The sequence below is a fragment of the Cavia porcellus genome, unplaced genomic scaffold (assembly GCF_034190915.1).
Source record: "Cavia porcellus strain 051 isolate PalLab524CR breed Dunkin Hartley unplaced genomic scaffold, mCavPor4.1 scaffold_20, whole genome shotgun sequence".
NCBI lineage: Eukaryota > Metazoa > Chordata > Mammalia > Rodentia > Caviidae > Cavia > Cavia porcellus.
Genome location: NW_026947503.1, coordinates 11,767,814 through 11,783,450, shown reverse-complemented (window position 1 = coordinate 11,783,450; position 15,637 = coordinate 11,767,814). Strand labels below are relative to the sequence as shown.

The 15,637-nt window shown below is 34.6% G+C and overlaps 1 protein-coding gene across 1 annotated transcript in view; it reads left to right on the top strand.

Moving 5' to 3' along the window:
• Positions 1 to 15,637, top strand: part of Dok6 (docking protein 6) — a 457,708-nt gene that overhangs the window by 151,772 nt on the left and 290,299 nt on the right. Inside the window, exon 2 of the mRNA XM_003466521.4 lies at positions 8,558 to 8,665. Within this exon, the coding sequence (XP_003466569.1) occupies positions 8,558 to 8,665 (108 nt within the window). The remainder of the gene's footprint in view (positions 1 to 8,557; positions 8,666 to 15,637) is intronic.

Here is a 15,637-nt window from a genome sequence, read left to right as displayed (position 1 = left end):
TATTAATACAAGTAAAGGAAGATATAAAAAATAAATGTTAAGTACCTCTCAAGAAGACACAGATGGAAGAATCGAGGAGCGTAGAAAACAGAGAGAAACTTTTGATAAAAAAATTTTTAAAAATTTAGAATACATGAAACAGATTCAAAAAGATTACCAGGAAATTAAAAAACTACATTGAAAGCAGGCAAAACTGCTTGTAAGAAACTAAACCTTGAAGACAAGTTTGCAATGTGTGATCACAAATGGAAAGATCTCTTAAAAATAACAAGGAATCAGGAAGTAACAATGCAAAGGCCAGAAATGACAAAAGGCTCTATAACTTATGAATAAAAAAAAATGTGGGTGAAGAAGCAGGGGTAAACACAAATGAAATACAAAGATTATTTACAGAAATAATTAATGAAAACTTCCCAAGCATAGGAAAAGGAAATGATATTCAAATACATAAGACATACAGAACTCCAGCCAACTATAGCCAAAATAGATCTACACCTAGATATATAATAATCAAGATCTCAGAAATTCAACACAAGGACACAATATTAAAAGCTGTTAGAGAAAAGAAACAGATCACCTATAAAGAGGAAACCCCTTCAGAATCATGAGACTCCTTGACATAAACCATCAAATCAAGATGAACTTGGAGTGAAGTATTCTAAGCCCTGAAAGAAGAAAATAACCTCCAATCCAGATTGCTGTACCCTACAAAACTGTCTCTCAAAATTAATGGAGAAACAAGATGCTTCCATGACAAAGAAGAACTGGGGGGAGTTCGTGACCACCAGTCCAACCCTACAAAAATTATTGATGGACATTCTAGAGAGAAAGAAAAAAAGACCATGGTTTCAAGAACAGCGACAGAGGGGGCTTGCTAAACAGGGCAGACAGTGGAATGAAGGGCAAAAGCAGACAACCAACAACAGAAAAAAAGCATGCAGAAATGAGGCAGAGAAGTTGACCATAATCACTAACATGGATGGCCTCCATACACTAAAAAAAGCAGCACAGGCAGAGTGGATCAGGAGATAGGGTCCATCAAGATGCTCTACATAAGAAATATAATTAACCTGAAAAAGAGTTTATGGACTCAAAGTCAAAGATGAGAAAATAATGCTCTATGTGACAGGGAACCAGAAAACAATGGGGGAAGCTCGCCCATCACCTGCAGATTGGTTGGAAATAAGTGACACTTTTATACAGTGGAGAACTGCTGAGCTATAAGGAAGGAAAGCCTGGAGGCTCTTGTAGGTAAATGGATTCAACTTGAGACTAAGCTCTGGGGTAAAAAGGTCCAGAACCACTTAGGTAAATAGCAGGTTGCCTGCCTAATCTAAAAACTAAAGGAGTCAGTGAGATACAAAATGTACAATGCACCCCATAAAAGTGAAAGGGGAGGAATTGTCTAAATAGGGAAGGCAGAGGACATTGTTAATCTTTTATCACATTTGATACCCATATTGCTTTTACTGCTCTGTTTAGTTTGGTTATATTCTGTTACAGTTTTTCTATTTGTACTAGATTTGAAGGCATAGACATCTATTCTAAAGATAGCAGGATATACTATGGTAACCAGCTTTAGTTTCCTATGAACTTAGTCTGAAGTCCTGTATTACTTACATTGCCTTATTTTGACTGATTTTATTTGCATCTGTCTTGTTTGATCAATGTCTTGTCTTGACTAATTTTATTCGAATCTGTTATGCTTGATAGTATCAAGTCTGAGAGTACAGGCAACTGTCTGAAGACAATTAAGTTTCACTATGATACCCATTTTGGTTTGATTATTATACTCTTTTGAAGTCCTATAATGTCTCCAATGTTTTGTTTTTATTGATTTTGTTCTGTACTGCTATGTTCAATTTTATTGTAACTGATGACGTGGGCAATTCTATTGAAGATAATGAGAGACATCATGGTAACCATTGTAGATCACCTTGTACTGTGGTTTTAAATCATGTACTATGTCCATCCATTTGTTTTGAATGACTCCATTTTTTATTCATTTCAAAATAAAAATTTTAAAAAAGATGTCAACCAATAGAAAACATCTGTCTGGTAGAGGAAAAAAGAACCATCTCTAATGAAGGTAGAAGTTTACATTGGTACAACCACTGTGGAAATCAGTATGGAGACTCCTAATAAAACTACAACTAGAGGTTCCATTTGACCAAGTTTGGTAACTTCCCAAAATAATTGAAAGCATCATACCACAGTGATTTATGTCCATCCATGTTTATAGCAGCACAATTTGTATTATCTAAATCTTGGAAATAGCCTATATCCCCATCAACAGATGAATGAATAATGAAAATATGGGGTTTTCAAATATACAATAGAATACTACTCTGCCATAAAGAGGGATAAACTTGAGACATTTTTAAATAAATGGATGTGCCTTGAGACCACATTTTTAAGTGAAATAAATCAGACACATAACTTGAAATATCTCATTCTCTTGTGTGAGATACCAAAAGCATAAATATGATAAAAATTAACTGTTGATATATGGAATAGGAATAAAATGTTCAAATGGGAATGAAAACTGGGGAGCAGAGGGAAGGGAAAGAAGGTAAAATGAAATAAAAAGAGAGAATAGAAGACTAAAAATGGAAAGAAAATATTTGTTAATAGGAGGGGAAGGAAGATTGAAGGGAGGAGAGGAGAATTCGGGAAAAAATCAAGGTATATTACACACAGTTACAAATACCTTGTGATGAATATAGTCATTATGTATATCAAAATACCAATAAAATCAATTTTTAAAAATGTTATATTTCTATCAATTTTGATTGATAACTTAGGCTACATATGTGGATTCTCACATATTCAGAACTGTTTAAACATTCTATTGAATTAACCTCTGATTATTTTAAAGTGTCTGTATTTCTATAAAATGTCTAGTGTATACATCAGTAAGTAGGTACAGCAGCCTTTTTGGTTACAGCACAAGCTCTACCATGATCCGTGGTGGCTCCAAGCTCCTGGTAGCATGTCACCAAGAACAGAGGTCAAGCTCTTACTCCAGCCGCTTCTCCTTTTTCTGTACTCCTATGGTTGTTCTCATATGTTCTGCCCTCGCTCGTAGCTCCTTACAGCTCTTGGAGGATTTAATACCAGATTCCTCTATGGCCTGAGATTAAAACAACATAGTGAAAATCGAGGCTAGTGATACTTATTTAGAGTTTATTAAGAATTCAAGTTAGAAGACACAAAATTCCAGCCATCTTTAAAATACACTATAAAGTTCTAAGATAGAGCCTGTTTTTATAGTTTAAGCATTAAGGTGGGTTGTTAATTATAATTCTTATTTGTCAAGAGTTAGCTCAGTAAAAGTTAAACTATTTTCTAAGAAAGGAATTGAGCAGTCTCAGGAAACAAGAGAAAAGGTTTCAAGAAGCATTTTGAAGACAATAAAACCTTATTCCAGAAATCACAGTGTCTCCAGGTCCCCAGAGTCTGCGTGTATGTGGTGTTGTGGGCAAACAGTTTATGTAAAAAAGTAAATTGTCATCCTGGTGTGGCTGCACCTGCCTGCAATCTCAGCCCTCTGGGAAGCTGCAACAGGAAGATCACAGGTTTGAGTCCAACCTGGGTAACAGCAATTTGACAAGACAGTGATGCAAAATAAAAATTTAAAAATTGCTGGGAATTTATATAGCTCAGCGTGAAGGCCTTGGGGTCCATCTCTCCCAATGCATGAAACACGCACACGCGCGCGCGCGCACACACACACACAGTCAGAGTTAGTTGTGGATGTGCCAGAGACCTGTTTAACAATGCCCTCCTGCCTCCATTTTAAGGACCTAGCACTAATGCTTCTGAAACTGGATTCTTCCTCTTATGCCACATAAGAGATTCACACTTGCAGTTCTCTCAATAAATCCCTTTGCCTACATGTCTGGATCACTCATCCTTTGGTTCCCTATAACTCTGTGATTAATGTCCTGGTGTGTGTGAGTCTTCCTCGACCTCATTTGGAATTTCCCTCTCCCTCACTGTGCTATAAGTCTCTCTCTGCAGCATGTAGTGTCCTCAGAGGCTGCTCACAATTACACTTACTTATGTGCTATCACTTGTCTTTCCTTTGAAAAGAAAATTTCATGAGGCAGGAATTTTGTGTCAATAAGGGTAAAACCTTGTTCTTTATTATTATAATTAATTTTAGGTACTGTATCTATGGAACTTTCAAATACTTTTTGAATGCAGGTATAAATGAATGCAGGAACAAGAGGGATTCTGGCATTGTAGTAATATGGGTCACACATGTCAGCTGGGGTGATGGGAAACCAACTTCCTTAGTGTTTACAGCTCCTTCTCATCACCCCAGTGGCCGTTACTGCCTGAGATCCCCCTCCTCAGGTCCTCAGGGACCTGTATTCTCAAAGGATCTAGAGCTCTATTGTAAACTGCAGGACATTTCAGGCATCTGGGTTGTACACATCTGACTCATCCAAAGCTCACACCCATTCCACCTCTATCTCATGCATCAAAAATTTATCTAGTCCTGGTGCTAACAAAGTTGTCAACTCCTGTGATAGTTTACACAGTGGTACGTCAGTCACCAATGCTTTTGTCTGAACACAATTTGGTCTGCAGCCACAGCCGTGGCAGACTTTCCCACACAAGCACAAATATGGCCATCATTTCCAAATTAAGTTTGTCAACTGAGGTACTATTATATAACTGCAAATACGCATAAGGCAATATTGAAAGATACTAAACTTCATCTCTATATTGAAAAGATAGCTAAATCTGCACACATTAGTGCATTAAACTTAACCTTGTGTAATGGTTACTTTTTGCAAAGAAGAAATGTTTTTTAATTGTACGATATATATTTTGTCAGAGGATAGTCTGAGGACTAAGTCATTGAAATCACTCAGTATATTCCTGTAATAACTATCCTTGCATGCAATAGTGGTTTACTTGTTTGTTTATTCATTGCATTATATGTTTACCTGATACATAGTTAAGAATAATTGAATTCTAAACTCCCAAGGTATCATTTGTGTAGTGTGCTGTTTTTAGAAGGAAATGCAAATATAATCCACTTTATGATGCTGGTTTCTTCTATGTTTTAAAATCTCGAGACACTCTTTCGTGCAATGAACTCTCAGGTTTGACAATTCTGATGCTCAGAAGTTCTTTCAAGTTTCCAACCAAAACCCTATTTGAAGTGCAAGGTTCATTAGGTCAATAGCTTGTGATGGAACAGGCCCATTAAATCCAACTTTTAGGTAGGTTAAAGCTTGTGAATGACTCCTGGCTAAATAACATAATTATAGCGATGGATTAAAGCCAAGAAATCTGCCATTTACTTCACAGTAAGTCTTAAACGTAAAAAAGAATGTCTTTTGTGTAAAATCACCTTGAAAGGGAGAAAGCACTTAAAGCAAGAGATTGCCATGTGGTAAAAGGGTTTTCATCAGATGGAAGGGGATTAAGAAGGTATTTAATTATAAGCTGGCTGGTTGTTTAATGCAGTAGAAAATGAGGGTGTGGACCAGCTGGGGATTCTGGGGCTTTGTGGAGCCCTGTCAGCAACATGGAATTTTCTAAAAGGGTAATTTGAGAGTTGACCAGTAGCCAGTTTGTGAGAAAACCAACATGTTTAGAAGAGGACTCTGAGTAGAAGATGAAATTGGTCCCCCAGAATAGAGAGGAGCAGTACCCAGAAACCATGAAAGGCAGGAGCACTGTCCTCTGCCAACCAAAAGACACAGAAAAGAGGAATCTTCTCGCCAGTACTAATTTCTCTTTCAAACCAGTCAAATGGCCTCTGCAACTTCAAATGATCCTGAGGAGTCTGGGGTTTCTTCCTGTTCTGCTAATGAGGGTCATTAATTTACTTCTCATTCTGAAGGGCCATAAATGAAAAGAAGGAACCTATTTCTTTCATTTATAATCAAAATGAAACCTATTCTTAATATTTTTTTTCTTTCCTCGGGGTGATTTCCTGGTCTCAGGAAGTCAGTCTTTATGCTCTGGACGTTTTCCAACATACTTACAGAAGATGTCAGTTCTAGGATCTAAACCGGATCATAGTACACTCATAAAATCTGATTTCATGAAAGGACACAAAGGCAATGTCTTCTTATTTCCGCTTATTTTATCCTCCCAAAGTGGATGTGGCATTTAATGCCCTTACTCACACTTAATTTGATTTCACATTTACACAGAATGACACTTGAAAATTATCCACACTGAGACATTTTTCATTATTTACCTCTTAAAAGCGATAGTTTTAAAAATTGCATCAAAGGGGAAATAAATTTGCATTTATTAAATAATTACTTGTTTATTTTGTTTAAAAAGTCAAATGGAGATCAGATCAATATATAAATAGCTCATAAACATGAGCTCATAAACATGTTGGGTTCATTTCACTGTGATTTTTATTGAATTTTTTAATAACTTAATTGAAACAACAGAAATTGAAGAACAATTTATAAAATACCTGTCTGTAGCCTGCAAGACTTTGTAGATAATGAAAAACAAATACTGAAAACTACTCAAAGATCAGAAGAGACTAAGGAGCTCGGGCACAGAAATGCTCCTTCTAACCCTGGATTGAATCTCAACATGGAAGACAGGAAAAAGTCTTGGAAAAAAGCCGAATAAAACTTAGTTTGGTTAGTGTTTTTATCAGCTACTTCAGCCCTTTACCATTGTTAATGCCTGAGCATTAAATGTACCATCATATGTAAGCTCTTAATGTTAAAGAAATTTGGTTAATTATCATGGAACTAACTCTTCCAAAAAATAAACTAAGGGCCTCACTATAAATAATGTTTTACCTCAAGTCTTTAGAAATCAGTCTTACCTATATCCGCTTACGTCTGTTATGTAATAATAAAGTGATGAATTACTATAAAAACACTAAATCTCTCATTTCTCATTATTTGTTATTAGGGTTATCCTACAACAATATTGAGTGCCTAAATGGGGGCACTTAGGCTTTCTGGCCTATGTTTAGCTCACTCTGAATCTGCTTTCACTTAAAATATAACATTTATAAGTTTAAAAATCAGAATTCTACAACCCTAAGAAAATTCATACACAAATGAATTAAACTATATATTTATATCATATATTCAACATTTTAACATTTTGTCTCACTTTGGAGGCAGAGATCAGTAAGGGATAAATAACTAACCAGACACAGCATGCAATTAAATCAAGTTTATGAAAGAATGCTAGGAACTCTAAAGGAATAAACAGCACCTGATTTCCAGGTGAATCATGAATAGTTATTTGAAAGGGAAAATATATCTGATTCCAGGCAGAAAGGACAGTCATGTTCGTTTATGTGGGGCATTTCCAGTTGTAGAGAAGGTCTAAAAAAGACAGCAAGATAGTGTACATTTTTGCATTGTTATTCTGCTTTGCTAATGATAAGTGATTGCTCTAAAAGTATCCTTTAACACAGGAAAAGCAATTTTGCTGCCACCGAAAACCAATGCATAGAAAAAAAATAATTCAAAAGGATCACATTATCTGTTCTTTACTGAACAGAAACCATACCAGTACAACTTTGCAATTTAAATAGAAGTGTAGAAGATAAATATAGTGACCTAATTTCCTCAAATTTCTTTTGGTGAATTTTCTCATTTCTATGCTATGAAAAAATTACACAGCAGCAAACCTTGTGCTAAATTTTGAAATGTAAAAGTGTGGTTAATTTGTATTCCCAGATTTGTTTAATTTCTGCAAAGAAAGCTTCATTCTAGTACCATAAACTTCAAATATACTTGCAAAGGCTTGTGACACGATAGGAATAAGGTGAAAGACAATCCAAAAGTCTAATGTTCATTAGTTTCATAAAATATAAGTGGTTTCTATTTTGTAATTAGAATTGAAATGCAGAATAGTGGTTTCTATTTTGTAATGAGAAGTCATATTCTTAACAAAGTTAAGAGATGTATGTTCAAATTCTGACATTATTTCTAATTTGATATTAAAATGAAAAAATACTTGTTTAATCCAGTAACTGTGAACTTCATTATACCTAAGTATTTCATAAATACTGGGGACTATAAAAATAGAAAGAGACAGATGTGCCCATTGCAAAAACATTTTTCGTATTATTTCTAAATTAACACAAAGCATCTATTAAACACACTAAAATCTGCAAAACAAGTTAATTTTTAAATGTGATCTTTCTTCAGCATTAGAAAACCAACAGTGTCCCTTAACCTTGTTAAACTGCTATTGTGCCTGCATGGAAAACAGAGAATTGTCTGGCATGAAGAAGATGAGAATAAATGCCATGTACTATATGTAGTTCCGACACAGATGGTTTACTTACATTAGCTTATTGAAGTCAACACATTGAAAATCTTATAACACAATCTATTCGCAAAAATTCATTTTATTTAAAATATAATTGTTAATTTGCTATGGTACTAATTAGTAACATTATTTAATGGCAAAATTATTCTATAAAGTAAATCACTTTAATGAACTTATTTTCAGTGAGCTAACAATATGTAAAGTTCCTGTATGAAGAAACTTCATGTAAAAAGGATAATAGAATTCCTTTATTTACTTTCAGATTTTCAGAAGATGCTGGTTGGTTTTCAAGAAAGCTTCCAGCAAGGGACCAAGACGGTTAGAAAAATTTCCAGATGAAAAGGCAGCTTATTTCAGAAACTTTCATAAGGTAAGTCACAGTCCTGGGAGTCCCTGTAGAATTAGTATACCCTTGACAATTTCTGGAGACATTTCTTTGATCGATAAAATCTGGAAGGCAAAAATTCATGGGCAAGATAAAATACCTCCATTCTGATAAAATGCAAAAGTTATTCTTCTTCTTTATTTTAATCATCTTCTGTAAATGCCAATGGTACCTCTGCAAAACGAAAGGCTTATTTTTATTGCTACTTTGCAAAATGAGATGACTCATAACTCAACTGGACCATTTTCTAAGGTGCTGAGTAGGCATTCTTCCTCTGTTCAGGTTAATTGTGCATTTGTTACTTTGATTTAAACTCTGAGAAGTATTTGGGAGATTGAACTTTTCAGACTAGCTTTAACAGTACTAATGAAACTATTAACATACATAGCTTTTACTGTTTAACTGATTATCAAATATGCTGATAGGTAAGGGATAGGTATAAATTATAGGAATTCATTATCAGTTTCTGAGAATTAGAAGAATATAGAATATAACCCCAAATAATTATAAATATGATGCCTAAAGTTATCTTTATTGATGACATCAGAACATAGTTAGTGCTTTACAATAAGACAGAGGATTCATTATTAGAACTCAGAACTGTAGAATAATATCATCTACTGGTAGATGCCTGAATAAACCCAAGAAAGTTTGATTCTTCACTATCATGAATTTAGATTCCTCAAGAAAGTTACAGAATTTATTTTATGGAATATATAATTTTACTTTCTAGTTCTATTAGCAGTAGATTATTCGGTAGTTATATGTTAACTAATTTTATTTCACAAAAACAAGCAGTCTTGTATATTGTATTTAAATTTGACCAAGTAGCTTAAAATTTAAGTTTCTACAACTCACTATGAGGTAGTGTGTTTATTAATTTAGATTTACTTCTGGAGAAGGCAAATTAAAGTTTGTGTTCAGTTACTTGTTAGCTCATGAGTATTTGGTTTCTGCATGAATGGACAGATATATCATTTGAGATATGATATCAGACAACAGCCAGCACAGTGGTTGCTCTAAATGTTGGACCTCTAATGTAGTAGTATTTTTGTATTGTAATGATCATGGTAATGATTTTAGGATTAAAGGGAAACCCAACTTAATGAAGAATTACCAGGTTGAACATGTAAATCCATGACATTTATTTCATGAGTACAATTGTGAAAGGCTGAATATTCTATATTCAGTGAAATCTTGGTAAGAATGCTCCTTGCTTGCTAATAGCTGAAGCCAGTGTGCTTGAAATTTTTTTCCTTTAAAATAAAACCAACAAAAATTTAAGAAGACTCACTATATTCTGCTTGGAACCAGCCATCTTTAGAGGAAAAAAATGGACCCCACACTAGTATTCTATCCACTCATAAAGATCAATAATTTGCACATATATCTGGGATATCTGCTCTAAGGTAGCACTCAACTCCTTGTGAGGGATACAAAGGTGGCTGAGACACAGTCATTGTTCTGAGAAAGTTTGGATTCTAGAGGAAATGCTACACATGCATGTAACTTCAATTCAATAAGGCAAGTACAGTTGGGGATGTACATTCATAGTTTGCTGCAGAAAAAGCATTTTGACTAACTTGAAATTCAAGCAAATTTAGCAAAAATGGTATTTGAATGGCAAAAATAATAGTGGTGATTTGTTAACTAGGTAAAAAAAAAATTATCTCCAATAAGTACCTGGAGAGGTATCCTTTTAAATTGTTTTATACATTTTCTATTTTACCACTTTGTATTCTTAATGTAATCATAAGTTCTCCATGGCATTTGTTCAAAACTGAAGAAAATCCTAACTACCATTTGTCTTGGGGAATGCTTATTGAAAATCACTGGACTTCTGCTGAGAACATTGCATTTCAACGGCAAACTTAATTCCTTGAGTTATTTTTTAGCGGTCAGAATATGAACTATCAGCCTGATAAGGTAAACTTATCAACGTTTATTATGCATCAGCCTAGGGCTGGGTGTGGAAGGGCCACCTGAGGATTGTCATCCATAGCATAAAGGCAGAACTGGAGGGGAAGACAGTGTCCTGTTGATTTTCTTGGAGAAGTTTGTTGTGCTGGCTTTCCTGATATGAACTTGTCTTTCCTCATCATTGAATAAGTGTGGGTCCTTGCTGTCACTAAGGATGCCTATGATTCTTTTCTCGGGAGCTTTGGTTCTTTGAGCACTGCTTCGTGACTCCAGTGCCAATCCCTTGCCTGGTGGCACAGACTTTCTAGCATTCACTACTGACATTTGGGGCCTTCCCAATGCAGATGCATGATACAGACTTGCATCACACATCGTGGGCTCTAGGCCTCCAGCTTGTGCTTGTGGGGGACATTGCTGTGGGATCCAGGCCCTCAGCTGGATTCTTCGTGTCTCTGTAGTATGGACTAATCTCCTGCACTCTTTTGCATTTGACTCTTTGGGTAAATATTATAAAATAACTCTATAAATCATGTGTCCTGCATTAAATCCATTCCCTTGGAAACTCTCACTACAACACCTGGTTTACCTTTATTAGTGATCTTACTTTCTTAATAGCAAAAATGAAACAATGACTAGGTAAATGTCACATAATGGTAGCAAAAATATCAGCATTTAGAAGATTCAAATATATAGAGGAAGATTATCCAGGAAGGAAGGAAGAAGAGAAAGAATGGAGGGAGGAAGGTAGGAGGGAAAGGAAGAAGTGAAGAAGGAAGGAAATAAAGAGAGGGAGAGGCAGAAAAGGAGGGAGAAAGAGAGAGGAGGACCAAGGCTAGGTGAGCTGCAGGGAGGGAAGAGGACAGACATACGGAAGGAAGGAAGGAAGGAAGGAAGGAAGGAAGGAAGGAAGGAAGGAAAGAAGGAAGTATTTTAGTTACTTTTGACTCCTTGGTGAGAAAAACCATCCAACACTCATATATTAAAGGAAGAAAGATTGATTTAACTCACAGGTTGAGGAGGTTTCAGTCCATATTTGGCTTACTCCAAGGCAGGGTGGCACAGCAGGGAGGCATAGAAAAGATGGCAGGCAGAAGGTAGTAAAGCAAAATAGCTCTTTTTATCTCTTACATCTTATAAAGGCTACTTAGGGTGGGCAGCACCCACACATTTAATCCTAGTGCCCTTGAGCCTAGCTTTGCACCGTGAGCCAATCCCAGCATCACACACTCTAGATCCAGCCACCTGTGAAAAAGCCTCAGTGATGACCTCATGAGGCTTTGGGGGGACATCTATACAGAAGCCATAACAGGAAGAAAGTGAAGAGAATGGAAGGGCAGAGAAGGAGAGGAGAGGGAAGAAAATAAGAGAATTTTTCACAAGAAATTGAAATAAGAATAATTTTGTATGCTCAAGGATCTGAAAGACAGTCATGTGACTGGAGTCTGAGAGAAGAAGGCAGAAAAGCTAAGTTATGTTCTACACATGATTTGAGTCTATTAAAGGAATTTTAACAGAATTTCATGAAATGAATAATGTTTTTTTTTTCCTTTTTGTCTGTACTGGGGATCGAACTCACGACCGCCTGCTTTCAAGGCAGGTGCTTAATGAATAATGTTTTTGAAGTACCACTTTGTGCTTCCATTTGCAGTATATAACAGTGATCCTCTAGTGTTATCCTTCTCCTATAAAAACCTGATAAATACCCAAGTTATGGAAGAGACTCAAATGGAACAACTGACCAAAATGAAGTCTTCCTTTCTGTGGGTACAAGGTACATGAAAGGCCATGAAGGAAAGAGCAGTAGCATTAATGACCACGGCAATGAGATGATTGGAAGATGTTTCAGAAACCAGGTAAAGTAGTAATGGGACAACCTAAGTTACCAGAGACCGAAGGGGGACAAAATACGTAAAAGAGAAAACTAAGAATAGGAGCCCTTAGATACTTACATAAACTCAGCCCAATCCCATCCTTGAACCCGCTAGGAAGTGGCCAGTTTAAAGCAGCTTACAGCTAATGCTGAGCATCTAGGAGAATTCTGAGCCACAGCTCACTAAAGTCTTAGCAGTTAGCAGATCCCTCTAAGCTAGAAGTTACTTAGAAAAAAAGAACACATCATCATTCTGGGAGCAATATAACTGAATTCAGAATCTATTCATAATAATCAGGTGGACCAATATGAAATCAAAATTCCTGAAATAGTGTAAAACCATGAAAGCTGGTTATAGTCTAAAGGGAAAAGACGATCAACAGACAATAAACCAGCTAAGATCTGCATTGTGAATTATCAGAAAAGATGTTTTAAATGGCCATCAAGCCTGCGCTTGATGACATAAAGGAAAACACTATCATGTTTAATTAAAAAATAAGAAAACTAAAAACCATTGTTTTTATTAGCACATTTTTGCAATAGATAATGATCTTATTCAATATGGGAAACTTTTACATGCCTATAACACACTTCCACTCATCTTTTTGCCCTCTTCTCCTCCTCTCTCTCTAGCCATTTTTCCCTCCCTGTTTGCAAAAGCTCTATTTCTTTTTTAAAATCATTGTTAAGAAAACACAATTGAAATTTCAGAATTATGAGACATCCAATATTAAAATTTCAATACGTAATATTGATAGAAGCAAGAAAAATAGCAAAAATGAAAATGAATTAAACATATCAAACAGCCACACAGAAAAATATTTTCTGAAAAGAAGGAGAAAAAGTTTCAGAGATTTAGGAGCAATCAGTAAGTTTCTGGCATGTGGATAGTTATTATCTTCAATACAGAAAAAAAAAAAAATAAAGCAAAAACTTATTTGAAAAAAAATTCTCCTATTTGGTGAACAGCATGAATTTACAGATTCATTAAGTTCCGTTAACTCCAAGCGAGATGTTTTTGAGAAAAAACATGCTTTGCAGGCAGATCATGAAAACTGGATAAGAGTCAAACAAAGTAAAGTCTTGAAAGCACCAGAGGAAGATGATATACTGCCAGATGAGCTACATGCTTGAAGGTCTCATCAGACTGTGGAACCCAAAGGAGAGAATGAGCTTAGGACACAGCTCAGAGGCTCAGTGGCTGGCTGCAAGCAACAGGCCCTGAGGTGGATTCCAGATACCACCAAAATTAATAATAACAACAATAATAATAATGAGATATGACAAAATATTTAATGTGCTAAAATGTTTATCTGTAAATTCTGTAAGTAGTTAAAAAAATTAAAATTCAATGAAGATAAAGTTTTTTTGCTGATGAAAAGATTCTAAAAGTATTGATTTCCTTCATATGTAGATCCTAAAACAGCTAGAGGAAGTTCTCTACACTATGAGATATTAAATTGAATGGATACTTGAGTTTTCAGAAAAGATTGAAGTGAGTTAAAAATATGTAGATAAATACAAAAGACTAGTTTGGGGATGTATGATACATGATAAGAAAAACTATGGATGAGCAAAATGATAGTATTGTACAGTTTAATGATGTCACTCATTATTAAGTATAAATAGACTGAAAAGTAAGAAATATATTGTAGTAACTAGAATCATACTTTAAAGCAAAAACATATAGCTCAAAAGTGAATATATCAAAATTGAATTCTTCATAAAATTAAAAATCCCAAAGCAAAATAAAAAAAATAATAATAATAAAACATGTGACAAAAATGAATAGTGAAATAGATTTAATTTCAACAAAATAATAGTTGCATTAACAGAGTAAGCATTGAAATTGAAAATGGAAAATTATTGAGTGAGTAAATTAAGATTTAACAATACATTGTTTACAAAGATCTATATTAAGTATAAAGATTATTTGAATGTAGATGAATAACATAATAAACCATCAAAACAATAATTGTAGTAAAGTTAGAATGATTTGTTAAATCAAGTAAAATATATTCTGGACAAAAAACTACTGTTAAAAATGAAAAGGTTGTTTTATAAAAGCAACACTATCAGTTTGTCATGAGAATTTAAAAATCTGAAATGTTAATAGGTTTAATTCTAGAGTCTCAAAATACAGGCATTGAATTTTACAACTGTGAAGAGAAAATAATTTCATACGCTATGCTGAACATTTTAACCAGTTTTTTCCTCCCCACTTGATAGACTAGATGGAAGCAGTTATCAGTAATGACACAAGGTCACACTGATAAAATCAACTATCTTGAATCAACTGATATTTTTATACCTGTATACCAAATAACTAAAAATGTACATTGCTTTGAAGTGTACCTGGTATGTTCAACAAAGTAGATTACATGTTGGAATTTTAATCAAATGAAATATCATACGATTGCAAGGTTCTTTTAATTTGTAAGTCTATGTAATAATTTACTTTCAGAAAACTGAGAGTGATCTTTCTTAATCTGAAAAAAGATACTTAACAAAAACTTGTCAGTTTTTGAAAAATTTTAAAAAGAAAAATAAAAATCTTTTATACTTGGATGCCAAATTGTTTGCTAAAATTTTTATTAACATACAAACTACCAGAACTAATGAAAAGCAGTGACACAAATATAATATGTAGAAATCTGCTAACTTTAAACAGAAATAGGTGTCACTTGATTAATACTTAGATGGAACTCAATTGACAACTGTAGCACCAAATAACAAGGAGTAAATTTTGCAAAGGAAATGGGGAAGCATTGATAAAAGATTTAAAGAATGAAGATGTATAAATGGTGAACTATAAATGCTTCTGCACTGGATGACAATATTACTAGTTTACAGTTATCTCAAAATTATAATACTTTCAACATAATTCTACTTAAAATTTCTGGAGTCTTTTTTATAGTACTGACAAACCAATTTTATATGTAAAAGTGTGGAGCCCAGATTAACAAAAGCAAGTTTAATAAAGAACAAATTCAGAACTGTTTTGTTTACTTTTTTCATTGCTGACACAAATTAGGGAAAAAGGTTTATTTTAGCTCTCAGTTTGTAAAGGTTTCAGTCCGTAGTAGGTTGGTATCAAGGTAATAGAATGGCAGAGGGACATTACAGAGGAGAAATAGTCCCTGGCATGGCAGACAGGGGACAGCAAA